We start from the raw sequence: 21,713 nt of genomic DNA, 5'->3' as shown, positions 1-21,713 counted from the left end.
TTGAAAAATGTATTTGGTAAAATAATAGCAGCGAATTTCCCCAGTCTTGAGAGAAAATCTCACCTGCCTAACAGAAGCATATAGAACCCCTAGTAGACAGAATCCAAGAAGAAAGACGTAAATAACAAGGAATTGATTTTAAATGCTGCAGAATCAAAGGAGGAGCTGTATTACAGTGGAAAGAGAATCAGAATCACTGCAGATCTTTCCAAACCTTCAATGCAAGTAGAACCTGGAATGGTATAATCCAATCCTTGAAGATGAACAACTGCCAACCCAAACTCATGTACCCAGCAAAGCTATCATTTACATTTGACGGTGAAACTAAGACCTTACATGACAAACAAAAAGGAATTTATGAACATTAAATCAGCATTAAAATGAATACTAAAGGGAGGAATTCTGAAGGAAATCTGAAGAAAACAATCAAGGTCAAGGAAACACATTAGACAAAAACAACTGGAAGACCAATTTAGTTAGCACAGGAAAAGGAAAGAAGCAAAATACAGGAAATAAGAAAATGGCAGGAAACGACACATCTCTTTAATAACCGACTCAATTCCCCAATCAAAAGAAAAAGAACAGCGATTGGTTGTCTCCAAGAGACCCATCTCACAGTCAAAGATAAAAACAAACTCCAGCGAAAGCATGATCTTCCATGCAAGTGCACCCTGCAAGAAGGCAGGAATAGCCATATTATCTGATAAAATAGACTTTTCATTAAAATTAGTATCAAGAGACAAGGAAGGTCATTACATACCAATAAAGGGAATGATCCATGAAGAGGAAACCAGTGGTCAATATCTATATACCAAACAATGGAGTACCTAAATATGTTAAACAAATATTTTCAGACTTACAGAACAAGATAGACCCAAACACAGTAATAGTGGGAGATTTTAATACCCCACCCTCACCAAAGGACAGATTGACCCAAACAGAAGATAAGCAAAGGAGTCTCTGAACTAAATGATACCATTACCCAAATGGACTTAACAAACATCTACAGAGTATTAAACCCAACAACGACCCAATTCACATTCTTCCCAGCAGCCCATGGAACAGTCTCCAAAATATATCATGATAGTACACACAAAGAACCCAAGCAAACACAAGAGGATTGCCATAATACTTTGCAGCCTCTCTGACCACAGTGGAATCAAACTAGTTCTCAACAACTAAACAAATCACCTAAATACATGGAGGCTGAATAACATTCCAAGAGATGGTAGTCTTAGAGGAGAATCACAAAGGTGTAATACCCAAGCGCCTCTTCATATGTATATAAAATAATGTACATACTGAAACTCCAAAGATATGGAAACAAAGAACTTTTCTTAATTTGTCTTTTTGATGACTCTGGATTGTTTACCTTATCTACCATATACTCGTGCACATCTGTGGGAGAAGGGCACAGAATAGGAAGAAAAAAAAAAAGATCATGTGCCGGGCACTGGTGGCTCATGTCTATAATCCTAGCTACTAAGGAGGCTGAGTTCTGAGGATTGAGGTTCAAAGCCAGTCAGAGCAGGAAAATCCATGAGACTTTTCAATTAACTAACAGAAACCCAGAAGTGGAGCTGTGGCTAGTGGTAGAGCCACTAGCCTTGAACATAAAAGATCAGGGACAGCGTCCAGGCCCTGAGTTCAAGCCCCAGAACTGGCACACATACACTTACACACAAAAAAGTCAGTTTGTTTTTGTTTTTGTTGGTTTGTGTTTTTTGTTTGTTTTTGAGACAGGGTCTTGCTATATTGCCCAGGCAGTTTGAAACTCCTGGGCTCTTGTAACCCTCCTCAATAGTTTTGTTTTGTTTTGTGTAGTACTGAGGATTAAATTCAGGGCTTTGAATCATGTCCTAGTCCAGAATAATTAATTTGTGTTACTAGGGCTTGAACTTAGCTTTTTTTTTCTTTTCTTTTGTGATAAGAGCTAGTGCTCTTCTACTTGTCATGTCTTTTTTGCTAATTAATTGGAGGTGAGAGCCTCTCAAATTTTTCTGCCTGGACTGACTTCAGAGATCCTCAGATCTCAGCTTCTCCTGAGTAGCTAGGCTTAAAAGGTGTGAGCCACTGGCACATAGCCAGAGTTTGTTTTTTTCTTTTGTTGGTCGTGGCTTGAACTCTGAAGGCATTCTACCATTTGAGCCGCAGCACCACTTCTGGCTTTCTGGTGTTTAATTGTAGACAAGAGTCTTACGGACTTTCCTGCCTGGTCTGGCTTTGAACGTGATCCTCAGATCTCAGCCTCCAGAGTAGCTAGGATTACAGGGCTGAGCCACAGGCACCCAGCTCAGAATAATTTTTATTGGTAACATTCAGTACACATTTATTTCCACTACTGTCAGATAGGATAGGTGCCTGTAATCATTATGTATTTCTGAGTTAAATCTCAGCAGAGGGGCTGGGAATATGGCCTAGTGGCAAGAGAGCTTGCCTCGCATACATGAAGCCTTGGGTTCAATTCCCCAGTAGCACATATATGGAAAACAGCCAGAAGTGGCGCTGTGGCTTAAGTGGCAGAGTGCTAGCCTTGAGCAAAAGGAAGCCAGGGACAGTGCTCAGGCCCTGAGTCCAAGGCCCAGGACTGGCAAAACAAAACAAAACAAAACAAAATCTCAGCAGATAAATACCTAGGATAGAAAAGTAATTATAGTTTTTTAAATCGTTGATAAGGTTCCTAGATTTTGTGCAGCTGAGAAGAATCAGTAAGTGTCTTAATCTTTTAATAGTTAACATTTTATCAAAACATCTGAAATTCTGCTTTTCTTTCCTCATAGCTCCATCAAGGAACAGTTCCTGTTTCCTATACAGTAACAACAGTGGCACCACATGGGATTCCACTCTGCACAGGCCAACACATCCCTGCTTGCAGTACACAGCAAGTCCCAGGATGCTCTGTGGTTTTCAGTGGACAGCACCTCCCTGTCTGTAGTGTGCCTCCTCCAGTAAGTCTCTGCCTTTATCATCCTCATTTGATCCTGTTGTTCAGTATATCATCCTGGGTTGGTTTTGTAATTTACAAGTCAAATTCTTCTGGAGAATGGATAAGTACATTATATAAGCAATCAAAATTTAAGAGACATTCTTTATATTTTCTATGTAAAACAGCTAATTTATTGCAATATAAATCTTAATAGGAATGTTTAATAAAATTAAAAGATTTAAAAGTTTGAAACATAGCCTATTTTTTATTGTTTCAGTGTCTTGTGCCTCTGTCAACACTGTTTATAATTAAAGCTTAATAAATGTTGGCTTAAATCTCAGAGATTATAGTATTCAACAGTGTATCGACTCAGCACTCACTGGGCTCTTTGTTGTCTTCGTGTTGGTTTTCCTGAGATAGAACCTTATTATATAGCCCAAGCTGGTTGGGATAGAAATCCTCCTGCCTCAGTGAATCCTAGGATTACAGAGATGGGACACTACACAGAGCCACTTAATGGGTTTTAATGGTTACTTTGAGTGCACATTCTTTTTTTTTTTTTTTTCTCAAATTTTTATTATCAAACTGACGTACAGAGAGGTTACAGTATCATACGTAGGGCATTGGATACATTTCTTGTACTGTTTGTTGCCTTGTCCCTCATGCCCCCCTCCCTCCCCCCTGAGTGCACATTCTTATTGTTCACTGTAGGAAGCACTTGGCAAAAATCTAAATATAATGGTCTAAATGTGAGATTTAAGCTTCAAAACACATATCAATAACTAATCTAGCATATTAATCTACCCAAGCATAGTTTTTCAGTAATAGAATGATTGTGTTATATTTGCCAACTACAATTAACAGATAATAAAGTATAATGAGTAGTAAATTAATTGTATTCTTTTTTTTCTTTTTTTGCCAGTCCTAGAGCTTGATCTCAGGGAATAAGATGCTATTCCTGAGTCTCTTTGAGCCACAGCACCACTTCCACTTTTTCAGAGTTTACTAGAGATTATAGTCTCACAGACTTTTCCTGCCCTGGCTGGATTTAAACCACAATCCTCAGATCTCAGCCTCCTGAGTAGCTAATATTACAGGCCTAAGCCACCAGCACCTGGCTATATTCTTATTTTTTTAATCCTAAAAAAGAATGACAAGAATGAAAGCAGAGGTTTTGGTTTTTGTTTTGCTTTTGTTTTTAAGAATAGCAGTAATGTCTGCTGTGTCTTAAAACAATTAGAAAGCAGTTCTTGATTTCATAAGTGTTAAAAACAAATAAAAGGTCTGGGCAGTGGTGGCAAATCTTAGCTACACAGAAAGCTGAGACCTGGAGGATTTCAGTTCAAAGTCTATTGAGACTCATTTCTTAATTAACCATCAAAATGCTGGACTAGAGATATGGTTCAAGTGGTAGAGCATATGCTGTGAGGCAAGAAAGCCGAGTGAGAGCATGAGACCTTGAATTCAAGCCTGGGTACAGTACTAAATTAATTAATGCAAGTTATTTATACATTTTATATTGAGTTTAAGGGAAGTGTGACAATGACTTTACTTTCACTGTATTTTTCTGTTAAAAAATTGTATTATCTGATACTCTTAACCAAAAATAATGATTTCTCTTACAGGTGCTCCAGGCATGTTCAGTTCAGCACTTGCCAGTACCATATGCTGCATTTCCGCCCCTTATTTCTAGTGATCCGTTTCTTATACATCCTCCGCATCTTTCTCCCCATCATCCTCCTCATTTGCCACCACCAGGCCAGTTTGTCCCCTTCCAAACACAACAATCACGGTCGGTAGGTATCTTTACTTCTGCCTTAATTTTTCCAGAATGTTAAGGCCAGACAGATTCATTTTGTTTAAAAAAAAAAAAAGTTATTTCCATTTAACCACAGTAATCTGGTGTGCTTACGGGTCTAGTGGTAGAGTGCTTGTCTCGCATACATGAAGCCTGGGTTCCATTCCTCAGCACCACGTATATAGAAAAGGCCAGAAGTGGTGCTGTGGCTTAAGTGGTAGAATGCTGAAGAAGCTAGGGACAGTGCTCAGGCCCCAAGTCCAAGCCCCAGGACTGGCAGAATGAATGAATGAATGAATGAATGAATGAATGAATGAATGAATGAATGAATGAAATAAAATAGAAAAACAAGAGATACAAAATAGTATAAGCAAATTTACCTTAAATTTGCCTGGTTACTTAAATTTTCTAGTTATTTTAATATCACCTATCTAGTTTGAATTTGTGTTATTCCTTCAAATCTGTAGTCCTTCAGGAAGTAAAACTGAAACAAATTTCTTTGTTGTATTTTCTTTTTCTAAATTGGAAATGAAAATAGAAAGGTGCCAGAACTTCTTAGAATATTTGTATTCATTTCAGCAAGTAAGATTAAACCTTCTGAGATGCTTTTTCTTGGTCTGCTTTCCCCCACTATATTTTCATAAAAGGTAATAAATGATCTAGTCTATCACATAGTTAATTCTGTGCTGGGGCTGGGATATATAACCTACAGGCTTACTATTTAGGACTAATATAAATACTACATAAAGGAAAAGAAGAACACAGGGAAGAGGTCCAGTTGTTTTTTAGACAGACTAAATTAAGCATCTAAACCCTTAGGCATTAAGGGGAAAGGACAAGTAACATATTCAAGATTGTATCTCTGTGAAAGGAACTTGAAAGTCTGGCATAGCATACCCTAAATATACTAAGAATTTATGCACCAGGCTGAGTATCAGAAAAGGTAAGCTTACCTGTAAGGCTATTTTTTTTTAAACTCTATAGATGCAATTATGACAAACTTGTCTCTTCTGTCAAGTAGTTAGGACAACTTGTGCAAGAAGATCTTTCCTTGGTTTCAGAAGGTTAGGATTCTCGCCAGGATGATCACCTTAGCTTCCCATATCTATAAAGTTAAGGTTCAAGTAAATTTAACTATCCCTGGTGTCTTTAAGTTTGAAGTTACTAGCCAGTGGCTCCTGCCCATAATCCTAGCCACTCAAGAGGCTGAGATCTGATAGTCATGGTTCCAATCCAGCCCAGGCAGAAAAGTCCCTGTGTGAGACTCGGATCTCCAATTAACCACTCAAAAACTAGAAGTGGAGCTGTGGCTCAAAGTAGTAGAACACTAGCCCTGAGCAAAATCACTCAGGAACAGCACCCAAGCCCTGAGTTCAAGCCCCACAAACCACAACAACAACAACAAAAAATCTTTGGGGTTGTTTAAAAGATCCAGTCACTTAGTCAAATTAGGACTTAGGGGTCTTATATGTGTCAACAGTTAGCATAGCTCATGCATGAATAAGCTTTCAAATGCAAGTGTTAGGGCTGGGCCCAGTCCCTCACACCTGTAATCCCAGATACTTAAAGAGTCAGAGATAGGGAGGATTGTCATAAAGGGCTGGAGGTTTCACTCAAGGAGTAGACTGCCTTCCTAGCAAGAATGAGATCTTATTCAGACACCTTCCCCCATTACTACCAGAAAAAGAATGTAAATAATAAAGCATTTATAATCACCTATATTCAACTAATGCAATGCTATTTTGTAACTAAGGAAGTCAGATTAACTTGTAAAGTTACGTGTGCCCAAGAGAAATGAATTGGAAGCATCAACACAAAATTGAGTGCACATGTTTACATTATTCCTGCCAGCTAAAAAAAGTAGAAACAGTCCAGGTGGTCATTGAACTGATGAATGGATGCACAAAGTAGAAAATTGGAGCTGGGAATATGGCCTAGTGGCAAGAGTGCTTGCCTTGTATACATGAAGCCCTATGTTTGGTTCCCCAGCACCACATATATAGAAAATGGCCAGAAGTGGCACTGTGGCTCAAGTGGCTGGAGTGCTAGCCTTGAGCAAAAAGAAGCCAGGGACAGTGCTCAGGCCAAGTCCAAGGCCCAGGACTGGCAAAAAAAAAAAAAAAAAAAGTAGAAAATTTACTATAGTTTTGTATCTTCCACTTGTGAAATCCAAGATTGTTGAGAATGAAATGCATGGCCTTACAGACTTTCTTAATTTTTAATATTAATAAGGGGTAGTCTTAGCACTGGAACTACATTAATTTTTCTTTTGTTTCCACAGCCTCTGCAGAGGATAGAAAATGAAGTGGAACTCTTAGGAGAGCATCTTCAAGTAGGAAGTTTTACTTACCCCCCTTCAGCCCATCCCCCAACATTACCTCCATCAACTCCTTTGCAGTTCTTGACACATGATCCTTTGCATCAGGAGGTGTCTTTTGGAGTAGTAAGTTTTCATTGCCACATTAATACTTGATTTGAGAATTTATTCTGAGTTGTTTCAGTATAACTCTGAACATATTTAATATATATGTATTCATTTGGAAGATAGTATTTATAATATGTCTAGGTGTAATTAAAACTGGTTGTTGGATTTATATTAACATTAAGGAGTCAGTTTGACAATAAAAATTTTTTTAAAATTAAGGAAATTATAAATTATCACTTAAACTAAATAGACAATTTTCTTAGATAGTGGTTCTGACAGATTGTAAATTTACAATGACCTTAAATTCTGTTACCATTTTCCCCTACAGCCTTATCCTCCATTTATGCCTCGGAGACTCACAGGACGTAGTAGATACCGATCCCAGCAGCCAATACCACCTCCCCCTTATCATCCCAGCTTACTGCCATATGTGTTGTAAGTTCTTTCTTTCACTGAATTCTGAATTTTTAAAATCTTGAGATTCTTCCCTTTGTGAGAGTCTTCTATGTGGTCTACTTAGGATGTCTTATTTTAGGTACTACTTTTACTTAATGTTAAAGAGTAATAAATTAGATACAGTTGGGAAAAAAAAAAAGAACAGACATGGGAGAAATGAGGAAGAATTCTGTTGTGCTCTTGACAAAATCAAGAGAGTAAAAAGGGTAAGAGTTTTACCATTTTTACAGCTTTCATTATTTTTTCTGTCCTTTGTCCAGATTTTGATGTTTTCTTCAGAGTAAAGGAGACAAGAAATTATTTCTGAGTCTTATAACTACTCTGGATTGTCTGTAGTGAACATCATTATGGTTATTTAGGTTAGACATGATTCTGGAAGGCATAGATAGGTTAGACAAGATAGGAAATCCAGATGCAAACAATTCCAGGGTGGTTCAGCTAGAGGAATGGTTCTATCCTCAAAGTCTTTAGACTTTTTTCCAGAAAGAAGAAAACAGCTCCTCAGGCTGTAGATGCCATTCCTGTAGATGCTTTCCTTGAGGCCTTTTCCTCAAAGTACATAATAAATATGCTTACCTTCCAGGAAATGGAGGAAATCCAATCTTTAGTCTGTAGGCAGTCATGTGCCTATATTAAATGATTTTGATCATTTTAACTCTCGTTTCCTTCTTCCCCACTCACTCTCCCTTGTCTTGATCTATTTCAGAATTTAATAGTATTACCTTCCAAATTTATTTTTTTAAATGTTTCTATTGAAGGTCTCTTGCATTTCCATGTAAAATTTAAAATCAGTATGTCAGTTTCTACTACCAAAAAAATTAAAAAGCTTGCTGGGGTTTTGATAGAGATTATATCAAATCCACAGGTCAATTTGGAAGGGAAGTTGGGGTTTTTGTGATTTTTGTTCTTGATGTTTTTTGGCTTGAACTCAGGGCCTAGGCATTGTCCTTTTGTTATTGTTGTTGTTCAAGGCTAACAGTACCACTTAGAGCTACAGCTCCACTTCTGGCTTTGTTTATTTTCCTACAAATAACTTTGGAAATAACAGTCTGTGGACTTGCCTGCCTGGTTGGATTTGAACCACAATTCTCAGATCTCAGCCTCCGGAGTAGCCAGATTACCCATATGAGTCAACAGTCCCTGGCCCCTTTTTTTCATTCTTAGACCAGTGGTTTTGTCCTTCTTAGTCTGTTCATTGAATTAATGTACTAACCTTAACATTAGCATGGTTATTTTTACTGTAGATCAATGCTTCCAGTGCCACCTGCAGTGGGCCCAACTTTCAGCTTTGAATTGGATGTGGAAGATGGAGAAGTAGAAAATTATGAGGTTAGTAGTAGATGAACGTGATTTGGGGACTATTGTATACATGAAAGTATGGTTCTAGTCATTTCCTTCATCTAATTAAATGTTTACTAAGGAAACATTTTGTGCATTTCAAAATTATGTCATAAAATTGTCATCCTTAAAGGTACTTGAACAGGTACCACATTATCTCCAATAAGTAGGAAGACTGCTGTATTATGTTCCACTTTCAGTGAGACAATGCAAATGAGAAAATGGTAAATTTTGTTTTGTTTTTTGCTAGTCCTGGGGCTAGAACTCAGGTCCTGAGTACTGTCCCTGGCTTCTTTTTGCTCAAGGCTAGCATTCTACCACTGGAGCCACAACACCACTTCTGGCTTTTTTTTCCCTATATATGTGGTGCTGAGGAATTGAACCCAGGGCTTCATGTATATGAGGCAAGCACTTTACCACTAGACCGTATTCCTAGCCCAGAAAATGGTAAATTTTGATTAGGTGTTGGGAAGATTTTATGAAGGCCAGAATGTTTGATCTGGATATTGAAGAATAGGGAGGTTTTTCCCATGTGTAAGTTTGAGAGAGGGAATTTTTTTTTTTTTTTTTGACTCTGGCAGTCCTGGGGCGTGGACTCGGGGCCTGAACACTGTGATTGGCTTCTTTTTGCTCAAGGCTAGCACTCTACCTTAAGCCACAGCGCCACTTCTGGCTTTTTCTGTTTATGTGGTGCTAAGGAATCGAACCCAGGCCTTCGTGCATACTAGGCAAGCACTGTACCACTAAGTCACATTCATTCCCAGCCCTGAGAGGTCAATTCTTGAATGAAGTATAGTCTATGGTAAAAGGGAGAAAATGGACTGGTCATGGTAGCATACATCTGTGATAACAGCACTCAGGAATTAAGAGTTCAAGGACAGCTTGTACTATATACATAGTAAGACCCTGTTGAAAGAAAAACTTTTTTTTTTTTTTGCTCAAGGCAAGCACTCTGCCACTTGACCCATAGCACCTCTTCTGGCCTTTTCTGTATATGTGGTGCTGAGGAATCAAACCCAGGGCTTCATGTATACGAGGCAAGCACTCTTGCCACTAGGCCATATTCCCAGCCCAAACATTTTTTTTTTTTGGGCCAGTCCTGGGCCTTGTGACTCAGGGCCTGAGCACTGTCCCTGGCTTCTTCCTGCTCAAGGCTAGCACTCTGCCACCTGAGCCACAGCGCCCCTTCTGGCTGTTTTCCATATATGTGGTGCTGGGGAATCAAACTGAGAGCTTCATGTGTTGGAGGCAAGCACTCTTGCCACTAGGCCGTATTCCCAGCCCAAACATTTTTTTTTTTTAAAAGGAAAATAATGGCGACTTGATTGAAAAACCTCAGTGTCCTTGAGTGTCATCTTAGATGATGTGGATACTTTTATGGCATCAGATCCCTACCTTTAATATTCAAAACCACTTACACTGTGAAGGAATGGATGGGTTTGTTGATGATAAGAATGGTATTTGCAAAACAAAAGCAGCAGCGTGTGTATGGAGAGAAAATATTTATAAACCATATATCTGAAAAAAGAATTAATATGCAAAATTATATAAGGAATTATGCAACTCAATAAGAAAATTAGGATAATATGATTAAAAATAAACAAAAGACCTGAACAGAAATTACACAAAAGAATACATAAAATTGGCTAGTGGTTATATGGAAAGATAGCATTACTGATCACCAAGGAAATGGAAATGGAAATCGCTGTGGAAAGAGGAATGTCAACAATTGAACATGGACGCAGAATTGATAAGCTGGAAGTGATGATAGTTAAGAAAGCTGACTGTTCTGTATTACATTTAGTAGAGACTGAAATACTAAATCAAGACTAATCGTCCTTGCTGGACACTTATACCTGTAACTCTAGCTACTTAGGAGACTGAAATCTGAGAACTTCAGTTGCTTGGTTGGTTTAGAATTCAATGGAACTAAATCTCAATTTACTCTTAAACTTAGTGTATGACTACTGATAAAGAGTGTCATATAGAAATCCCTGGCACCAGTGGGGCTCATGCCTGTAATCCTAAGCTGCTCAGGAGGCTGCCTGAGCAAGAAAGTCCATGAGACTCTTACCTCCAGTTAATCACAAAATTTTTTTAAATTAAAAAAAGAAGCACTGTTGGGGCTGGGGATATAGCCTAGTGGCAAGAGTGCCTGCCTCGGATACACGAGGCCCTAGGTTCGATTCCCCAGCACCACATACACAGAAAACGGCCAGAAGCGGCGCTGTGGCTCAAGTGGCGGAGTGCTAGCCTTGAGCGGGAGGAAGCTGGGGACAGTGCTCAGGCCCTGAGTTGGCCCAGGACTGGCCAAAAAAAAAAAAAAAGAAGCACTGTTAGAGCTATATTTTAAATTTAAAAAGAAAAGGGTGGGACTGGGAATGTGGCTTAGTCGTAGAGTGCTTGCCTTGCATGCATGAAGCCCTGGGTTCAATTCCTCAGTACCACATAAACAGAAAAAGCCAGAAGTGGTGCTGTGACTCAAGTGCTAGAATGCTAGCCTTGAGCAAAAGAAGTTCAGGGACAGTGCCCAGGGCCTGAGTCCCCAGGACTGGCCAGAAAGAGGAGGAAGGGGGAGGAGGAGGAAGAAGAAAAGGAAGAAGGAAAAGAAGAAAGAAGAAATGGAGGTGTGTACATGTTTTCGAGTGAAAAATGTCTTTTTTAAAATGCAATAGTTCCCAACCTAGAGAAAGATTTGTCTTTTAGGATATTAGGCAATACCTAGTACATGATTGTTGAAACTGGGAAATGTTAATTCTTAGTAAACTTTTATCTAGACACAAAGAATTAGGTTTCCAGGGCTAGGAATATGGCCTAGTGGTAGAGTGCTTGCCTTGCATACATGAAGCCCTGGGTTTGATTCCTCAGCACCACATATATAGAAAAAGCCAGAAGTGGTGCTGTGGCTCAAGTGGTAGAGTGCTAGTGTGTAAAGAAGCCAGGGATAGTGCTCAGGCCCTGAGTTCAAGCACCAGGACTGGGGGTGGGGGGAAATTAAGTTTCCAGGAAAACAATACCATCTTTGAGTTTTGTTTGAAAATCTAGCATTTTGATTAGTGATAAATGAAATAAGATTAGCCATAAATTACTTGCCTGAAAAGAGGGTATATATGTGTTCTTTACACTATTTCTCTGTATTTTGTGTGAATTTAAATTTTTCTATGTAAATATTATTTAAAAATTATCCTAGGGCTGAGCTCAAGAGCACTTGCCTTGTATGCCCAAGACTCTCAGTTATATTCCCAATACTAAAAAACAAAAACAAAAAAGTAGAAAATATAAGGAAAGATGAAAAAATATGTCCCCTTTTCGCTCTATAGGCCCTACTAAACCTGGCAGAGAGACTAGGAGAGGCTAAACCTCGAGGACTGACTAAAGCAGATATTGAACAACTTCCCTCATATCGGTTCAATCCTAACAACCACCAATCAGAACAGACTTTGTAAGTATAAATTTTTCTGACGTCACTGTTAAAGTTTCTTTTCTATCTTTATGAAATAAAAGCTTGAGAGTCAGAGATAACTTGATAAAGGTAAGTTGTCTGTTTTATACTCTTGAGTATATGCTGACCAATATGATAGACAGTAGTCAGATGGAACTATTTAAATTTCTGACTTCTATATTGGGAGGTACAAATGTAGAACATGAGGTATAATTCACATACCATAAAATTTTCCTAGAGTCCAACAAACAAATTTAGACTTTCATCACCTCAATAAAACGTCCTTACCCTACCAGCACCTACTTCCCATATTTCCCCAACCTTCTTCATCTTCTGCTTTATCTGCTTTACCTTCTTTGTGTTTCCATAGATTTTACCTAAATCAGATCATAGAATTTAGTCTTTTGAGTCTGCCTTCTTTCATTAGCATAACTTTTCCAAAGTCTATATGTGTTACATCTTATATCAGTAAGTTATTTTTAATGGCCAAATAATAGTCCATTGTATGTATGCTTATTCTTTCATCAGCTGATAATTGGCTATTATGAATAATGCTACTTTGAACGTAATTATACAGTTTTTCTGTGGGTAAGTTCCTGAAAGTATATGCCTGGAAGTAAATTGGTGAGTTCTATCACAGCCTTAGTTTACCTAAAAGAGAGCTGCCAGTTTTTCCCAGCGATGTACAGAGGTTTTAGTTTTCCCACATTTCCTCTAGCTCTTGTTAATCTCTTTTTTTTTTTTTTTAGCCATCCTAATGGGTTTGAAGTGGTATCTCACTGTGGTTTTTATTGTTTCTCCTGCTTGATGGCTGCTAATGTTAAGAATCTTTTCGTGCGTGCATCTTTTTAGAAAATGTCTATTCAAATCCTATGTACATTTTTTAAATATAAAGATCTTTTGGTTACCAAGATGCGGGTGCATATCCCTTATCAATTCTTTTTTTTTTTTTTTTTTTTTTTTGGTCAGCCATGGCCATTGATGAGCTCAGTGCCTGGGTGCTGCCCCTGAGTTCTTTAGTGCTCTACCACTTTTGAGCCACAGTGCTACTTCCAGTTATCTGGAAGTTAAGTGGAGATAAAAGTCTCTCACACACTTTGTTGGCTGGGCTGGCCTTGAACCTGATCCTCAGATCTCATTCTCCTGAGTAGCTTGGATTACAGGCATGAGCCACCAGTGCCCAGCTTGATACATTTTTTTAATGTCCCTCATTCTGTGAGTGAGTGAGTGAGTGAGTTTTGGGGGCTGAGAATCAAACCTAGGACCACCTTATACATGCTAGGCAAGTGTTCTACCACTGAGCTACATTCACAGCCCTTTATTTTGGTGAATTTCATTTTATTTCCTGTTACTGTTTCTTTTTGTTGTGTTTGTTTTATCTTAAAGATGAAATGGTTATTTTTTTAAAACAAAAGAGAGCTAAACATTTATCTAAAAGAAAGAGCTAGACTATTATACTTTTAGTAGTTGTTATCTTCAATTTTAATACCAACGTTTAATATTCATCAGAAATTTTCTGATAATCTATAAATCAAGAAAAACACTAAATGCCTTAACATTATTACTTTTCAGGATATTGGTAATTTTTTCTAAAAATTTAACTGATGGTTTGGTTACTGAGAATAAATGGTTTTGCAGGCTTCAGTAGTCATAACAAAATAGAAAGCCATCTAGTTTTACAGTTAAGTGATCTTTTTGCTTTTTGCAGGTGTGTAGTATGCATGTGTGATTTTGAGTCAAGGCAGCTACTTAGAGTCTTACCGTGTAACCACGAGTTCCATGCCAAGTGTGTTGACAAATGGCTTAAGGTAAAGTGATGGCATCTATAACAGTGAATTTTCTGTTTTACTGACCATAGTTTCATTAGAATAAGAATGTGGTTAGTGGATGCTGGGCAAAGTAGACAAAATTGAAACACAGCTTTCAGATTTCAGATGAAAAGAAAAGGCTAGTGAACAGTGGTACAGCATGTGTTTAGCATGTACAGGCCTTGGGTTTAATTCCCAGCATCACAGAAAAAAAACTAAAATAACTGCAGTCATTAACATGAGAGTGATGATGTAAAAACTGAAAATGAGTTGCCTCATCCTTGATAATCATTTGATATAATTTTCTTCTTAAGGACAAGACCTGAACTTGTTAGACTATAGTTTCTTCTGATTTAGAAAGGAACTTCACTAGGGCACTTTTGCCACAGATTTTCTTGAAGAGGTAAACTGTATTTTTATTTCATTCTGACCCAGTCTCCTGCATGGAAGAAAAAAAAAAAAGCCTAAAAGCCACAAGATAATAGTAGATATACCAGGATATTGTTGCCGAAGCTTCTTTCTCTCATTTTCTTCATACTTTTTTGGTACTAGTTATTAAGCCAGAGTTACTTTTTTCTTTCTTTCTTTCTTTCTTTTTCTTTTTGTCAATTGTGGCTTGAACTCTGGCCCTAGGCTCTGTCCCTGAGCTCTTGAGCTCAAGCAAGGCTAGCGCTCTACCACTTGAGCCACAGCACCACTTCTGGTTTTCTGATGGTTAATTGGAGATTAAGAGTCTTAAGGACTTTCCTGCTCCAGCTGGCTTTGAACCGCAATCTTCAGTTCTCAGCCTCCTGAGTAGCCAGGATTACAGCCAGGAGCCACCAGTGCCCAGCTCTTCTTTTTTTCTGTTTCTCTCTCTCTCTCTCTCTCTTTTCCTTTATACTGTCCTGGTGCTTGAACTCAGGGCCTGGGCACTATCCTTGAGCTGTTTTAAGTGTCTCAAGGACTTTCCTGCCTGGGCTGGCCTCAAGCCATAATCCTCAAATCTCAGCCTTCTGAATAGCTATGTTACAGGCCTGAGCTGCCAGCACCTGGCAAGGCAGGTTCTGTTAACACATGAGCTACAGTGCCAGCCCTTTTATTGTTGTTTTGTTTTTGAAATTCGTTCTTGGTAAACGTTAGCCTTTTCTGGATTCTCCTCCCTCTACATTCTGGGTATCTGAGATTATAGGTGTGTACCACTACACTCAACTGTACTTTGTACTTTCATAGTCTTAATTATATGAGTAAAATATGAGTAAAAATATGATTTAATGAAAGGCTTCAGTCAACTTTAGTTTCTTTCAGAAAAATGTTCTGATTTATAGAAAACAGTACTCTAAGTGAGTTCCATATCGCTAATGACTAGAATGTTAAGGAGATTAGCAAAGGAAGAGGGTGTTGAGAAATGTAACCAGCGTATTTTAAAGCCACTCTGAAACATGAAGGAGTTGATCTTGAAAGCAAGGGATAAGGGGACACATGACTGATGTGTTTGGAAAGGGTGATGGAATAAAGATGGAATGAGGGCTGGGGATATAGCCTAGTGGCAAGAGTGCCTGCCTCATATACACGAGGCCCTAGGTTCGATTCCCCAGCACCACATATACAGAAAACGGCCAGAAGCGGCGCTGTGGCTCAAGTGGCAGAGTGCTAGCCTTGAGCGGGAAGAAGCCAGGGACAGTGCTCAGGCCCTGAGTCCAAGGCCCAGGACTGGCCAAAAAAAAAAAGATGGAATGAGCTGGTCATAACATGGAGTAGCAATGGCATGGGGACTACTCCCTGAGAGCCATAGAAATGAGACTGGTGAATAGTGGACTATCGGAAGTAAAAACAAGCAATGCTTACATTTCTGGCTTTAGCAACATGGCAGGTGGTGGTGCCATTTGTTGAAATGAAGTCTAGGTAGGAGATAAATAAAGCCACAAATGTAGTCACCTGTTTTACAACCAAGCTTGTTCCTAAGTACTACCGAATAGTGTGCTATCAGGTGCCAGTGCCTCATGCCTGTAATCCTAGCTACTTAGGAGGCTGAGATCTGAGACTCATTCAAAGCCAACCCAGGCAGAAAAGTCCCCATAAGACTCTCATCTCCCATTAACCCCCAGAAAACCAGAAGTGGTGCCATGTCTCAAAGTAGTAGAGCTCTGTCCTTGAGCCAAAAAAGCTCTGAGTTCAAGCCCCAGGACCAACAACAACAACAAAACACACACACACAAAAAAAACAGAATAGGCAAGGTGAGCCAGGTGTGCCAATGGTTTGAACCTGTAATGCTAGCCACTTAGAAGACTAAGATCTGAGAAACTCAGTTTGGAGCAAGTTCCAGAATACAAACCTGACAGATTAACCAGCAAAAAGTCAGAACTAAGATACACACACACACACACACACACACACACACACACACCTCCAGAATACAAACCTGATAGATTAACCAGCAAAAAGTCAGAACTAAGATACACAACACACACACACACACACACACACCTCCAGAATACAAACCTGATAGATTAACCAGCAAAAAGTCAGAACTAAGATACACCACACACACACACACACACACACACACACACACACACACACACACCCGATACAACACAGGGCTGGGGCTGGGGCCTATTAGCAAGAGTGCTTGCCCCATATACATGAGGCCCTGGATTCAATTCCCCAACACCACATGTACAGAAAATGGCCAGAAGTGGTGCTGTGGCTCAAGAAGCCAGGAACAGTGCTCAAGCCCTGAGTCCACGCCCCAGGACTGGCCAAAAAAAAAAAAGAAACAAAACACACACACACACACACACGCCCCAGGACTGGCCAAAAAAAAAAAAAAAGAAACAAAACACACACACACACACACACACACACACACACACACACACACGACCTTGATGCTGGGAGCACGGCTCAACTAGAAAAGTGCCTGGTTATTAGCAAGCATAAGTTCTTGAGTTTAAATACCAAATCAACAACAACAAAGGGGCTGGGAATATGGCCTAGTGGTAAAGTGCTCGTCTGGTGTACATGAAGCCCTGGGTTCGATTCCTCAACACCATATATATAGAAAATAGCCAGAAGTGGAGCTGTGGCTCAAGTGGCAGAGTACTAGCCTTGAGCAAAAAGAAGCCAGGGACAATGCTCAGGCCCTGAGTTCAAGCCCCAGAACTGGCAAAAAAAACAAAACCAAACAAAAACAACAACAAAACCTGAGTATGGGGCGTGGTAGTACAATCCTTTGTAGCTCGGTGAAGATAGGCAAACTGTCCCAGGCCAGACAAGACAAAAATAAACTGAAGGAACTAAGGGCTTAAAGGGATAACTCAAATTACAGGGCACCTGTCTAGCAAGTGCAGATCCCTGAATGCAAACTACAGTAACAATAAAAAAGGGGGAAAGGGAGCAACCTTATATTACTTAAATGTGTATTTTGTTTTGGGGTGTTTTTTTTAAAGACAGTATTATTATTTGGTAGCTTTTTAAAGGAACAGTGAATGTAAAAAGAATCTTGAAAATAAAAGAAGTTCCATTATTAATATATTTTTATTTTATAAAACCACTATTCAGATGAGTTTCCTTTTTTTGTTTTTTTTAGGCGAATCGTACTTGCCCAATTTGCCGAGCTGATGCTTCAGAAGTGCATCGGGATTCAGAATGATCAACCTAAGAGCACAAATTTAGTTTGGGTGTTCCTCATCACATGTATATACGGACTATCCATTGAACTTAATCTGTGTGGCTTCCAGCCCTCCCTTTACCAAAAGGGTCAATGGACCTTTCTTTGCACTGTGTGACTTAATCAACTATAAAAGCTTACAATTAGTCTTCACAATTATGGGATTGTTATACTAACAGTGTGATTGGAACTCCAAAGACTTTTTCTTTAGCTTAATTTTGTGTGTGCACTAACATTCCCTGGTTTTTGTGTGATCATTCCGAGTGTTGCTGCAAGATTACAGTGGACGTGATCTTTTAGCATGTGCTTTTATAAAAAGTGGTAGCTCCAGATGATATAGCAATCTACCTTATATAGAGCCTTCAGAAACTGTGAGTGGAAATGAATGCAATGTATGATTTGGTGATAAGTGCATCTGTGTGAGAGAGAGAGAGTGTACAACTACTTGCGTGAGGGCATGGTAGCTAATGTGTGTATGAGATCCTATATACCAGCATGTACCAAGAATGTGTGTGTAGTTTTAATTATGCTGCAATGTATAATCTGGTGTGTTATTTAAACAGCACTAGTACTGTACACTGGTTTTTCCTTGTGTTTGCTGTTGCACACTGATTGCTAAGGGTGCATCAGTTATAAGCATTGAATACGTCATCCCCTTCCCTCCCGGTGAATGGAATGAGAAAAGGCTTCTTCCTTTGCTTCAGGCAGCTGTCACCTTCTCTTCATTGGTGGTCCTAAGTGGGGTCACTTAAGAAAAAAGTGTAACAGATTCTCACTCCATGACCTGATTTATTTTTATTCTGTTGTGAAAAAAATTTAATCTCTTAACTTGCTGTTTCCAAAAAGAAGGTGCAATATCATACATCATCAGTTAGCAATATTAGCATTTCAATCAATGATTTGAATGTTGATACTTTCTTGTTCTTTACATTTCCAGTAAGCTTCTTACAGAAAGTACCTGTGATTTTTTTTTAATGTTTAGATTTGTAGTCTATTCAGAAAATATTTGAGTAATATATTTCTAAGAATACCACTGGTCCCATGAAGTCTCATCTCCTTGACTTCCACCAGAACAAAATCTCTTAACTCACTCCGCTTGATTTCTGATATGTGTTCTTTGTTCAAGCTCCCATAGGCAACTAAACTATTTTAAGAAACTATATTTCTGTTCATATTGTTCGCTTACCATGCTCCAGTTCTGAGAGTTGTCTAGTTGCTTTTTCCTCTATAAGTGTGCTTCTCATTTCCACCCTTGTTTCGGGATAGATCAAGTGCTTGTGACAGCTCATGTTTGTAGGCCTGATTTGCTTTGATCTTGGCTGCTTTTCCTTTTAATTTTTGGCTGAATGAGAAAACTTTAATGTAACAGGTTTCCAGAATACTTGCAGTATAAATGAAGATTTGATTTTTTATATAAAAAAATAATGCTGTCAAAGAGGAATTGACCTTCATTTAGTTGATCTGAAATAATATAGAGCTGTGTTTTTTTAATAGGTCCATTGAGCATAATTCAGATTATTTCAAGTCACTTTCCCAACAACATTTAGATTTCTTTCTCATTCTTCAGTGTAGTTCGCATTGTCTGTCTCCCTGCAGTTGATGTCATTGCTTTGTTTGCAGTAGCACATGCTACATTACATGCTACATTACTCCAATTAGGACTGTGATAATTTGCTGCCAGCCTCAATGTTCAGTTGGCTCTGAGTCAATTTTGTACTCGGACAGTGTTAACTACTTGTTACTGCCATGCTGCTTGCCCTTCCTAGAAGTCTCTATAAGCTCATCACAGCCTAGAGTTCAGTAAAGTCAATACACACAGAAGCACAATTTTTTCTCTTCCAGACACTGTTGCCTCTATCTAGTCAAATAGAATTTTGCCTACTTCATTCATCCCTAGATTTGTCAGTGCATCAGAACTACACTTTAATGGTGGTAAAGTGTACATGTTACTTTTAAATCATTAGGATAATCCCCCTCCTGTTCCTGATGAATAAAAGGCATATAATAGCTACAATACAAATCACATATACAGTTTAATCTTTATTTTTTTAATTAAAAAATCATGTTTAAAATGGCAAGGGCCCATCTTATACATAGTCTTTTATATAGCTGCAAAAATTTGTATCTGTACAGATCTAACATAACACTACTACACTCAGTATTCCATTTTATTGAAGCATGTGGGTAAAGCACTTTTTCTAATTTATATAGAAATAACTAACAAGGCACATTGTACTAATTAATGACTAGGAAAAGTAGCTTTTTCTTTCCTTCTGACTATAAATTCTTGTCATAATGTTCCCTTCCCAGTAAATTTTTGAGAGGTAGTTGGCGATTTAGGAGGCAGCAGGGTCTGTTTTGGTAAATTCCTGAGTTTAATTGTTGTGCTGTTGTGACTGATCTCTCTTTGGTAATGTCTTGTCTTTGCATGGGGCTCTTAGAGATGTCCAGATTTGCTTACTAAAGTGGTTCATATTAGGAGCACACATGCATGTGTCCTCCTCAGACTGGCCACAGTGAGCAACTTCGTGGCTAGCAAATGAGAAGGAATAGTTGATTCATGCGCAGCTATTGTCACCTTGAGTGATGCACCAGATAGCAGGCAGATGTTTTTTTGTTGCCTATTAAAACAATATTGGCTTTACCAACTTAAGTCAGCTGTGGGTGTTTTAAGGTTTGAGGGGTGGTTTTTGTTTTTTGGCAATGAATTTTCACATAAAAAAGAAAAAAAAAAACAAAAAACTGCCATTCCCCTAAAAAACAACTCAAGGCCTCCAAGCATCAAAATCTCATATTAAGATTTTCTGTCCTGAATTTATTTTTCAGCAAAATCTGGAAAATGTGAAAGCAGATTTTATACACTCTGAAATGTGATTTGTAAGATTCTTCAATTTGGGCCTCCTGTAATGATTTTGAATGAGATCTACAACTCGTGAAAATATTTTTCATAGCTATCTAGAGGCCTTCATTAGAAAGCGATTTTTCCCCTGTTGGTACATTTGGTTACCTCATTTTGCTATTCGTTTCAGATTATGAAAGCTCACAGCAGGGGTGTTTCTTGGAATCATTTGCTGAGTCACTTCCTCAAATCATATTCCATTGTATCACTTAACATATCATTTTAAATGTACGTATTATAAATATCTGTAACCAAATCATTTGAAGGCTTGATAAATTTTTAACAAAGTTTGTACATTTTTTATGAAAGTTACTAGTAATGCTTTACTAAGTAGTGCAATGAATTTTTATTTTTAATCCCTGTGCCCAATTTTGGAGTTGAGAGGGTTGTTGGTAATAAATGTATGATGTACACTTAAAACATCTGCTGTTTCATGTGACTACATGGGAGAAGGAGGTGGGCCAGTGGGATTCCCATAGGAAGGTAGAACTGGCTTGGAGCTACTAGCTGCTGGATATAATTTTAAAACTATCAGATTTTGTCTTTCTTCATTGGCATAAACAACTTGGAATCACAAAAGTTACTAGCATATGGAACATATTTAACTATTTTACAATGCCATGAAGATAGAATAAAAACTGCAGCCACACATGTGGTATAGGCATATCAAACAGTAAAAGAATTGGGAAACTACATATTCCTATGAATGCTAATAAGAGACGAGCAAGATATCATATATAATTTAACATAATAAGGGAAGAAGATCCTCTGCTTATTTTCCGTGCATGTTTATGTAATAACTTCTCTTTGATTTAAAAAAAAAAAAGATTTAAAATGATTTGTTTAATCCTAGCTACTCAGAAGGCTGAGATGTAAGGATCACAATTCATAGCTAGCACAGGCAGGAAAGTCCATGGGACTGTATCTCCAATAAGCTACCCCCCCCCCCAAAAAAAAAAGGGCAGAAG

General features: G+C 38.5%; 1 protein-coding gene across 10 annotated transcripts in view; it reads left to right on the top strand.

The window, feature by feature from the left end:
• Positions 1-21,442, top strand: part of Rnf38 (ring finger protein 38) — a 106,383-nt gene extending 84,941 nt beyond the window's left edge. For 6 of the 10 annotated variants that reach the window (XM_048334014.1, XM_048333935.1, XM_048334149.1 and 3 more), the window contains 8 exons: positions 2,781-2,948; positions 4,552-4,722; positions 7,006-7,167; positions 7,478-7,584; positions 8,850-8,934; positions 12,264-12,385; positions 14,094-14,193; positions 17,766-21,438. In XM_048334014.1, the coding sequence (XP_048189971.1) occupies positions 2,781-2,948; positions 4,552-4,722; positions 7,006-7,167; positions 7,478-7,584; positions 8,850-8,934; positions 12,264-12,385; positions 14,094-14,193; positions 17,766-17,828 (978 nt within the window). In that variant the 3' untranslated portion in view covers positions 17,829-21,438. Of the gene's footprint in view, positions 1-2,780; positions 2,949-4,551; positions 4,723-7,005; positions 7,168-7,477; positions 7,585-8,849; positions 8,935-12,263; positions 12,386-14,093; positions 14,194-17,765 lie in introns of all 10 variants that reach the window. The other 4 variants (XM_048333870.1, XM_048333818.1, XM_048333740.1 and 1 more) reach the window with 1 other exon arrangement.
• The last annotated feature ends 271 nt before the right edge of the window (positions 21,443-21,713 follow it).

Source organism: Perognathus longimembris, chromosome 1, assembly GCF_023159225.1.
Source record: "Perognathus longimembris pacificus isolate PPM17 chromosome 1, ASM2315922v1, whole genome shotgun sequence".
NCBI lineage: Eukaryota > Metazoa > Chordata > Mammalia > Rodentia > Heteromyidae > Perognathus > Perognathus longimembris.
The sequence above is the reverse complement of the archived record's forward strand: the minus strand, read 5'-3'. Positions and strand labels throughout refer to the sequence as shown.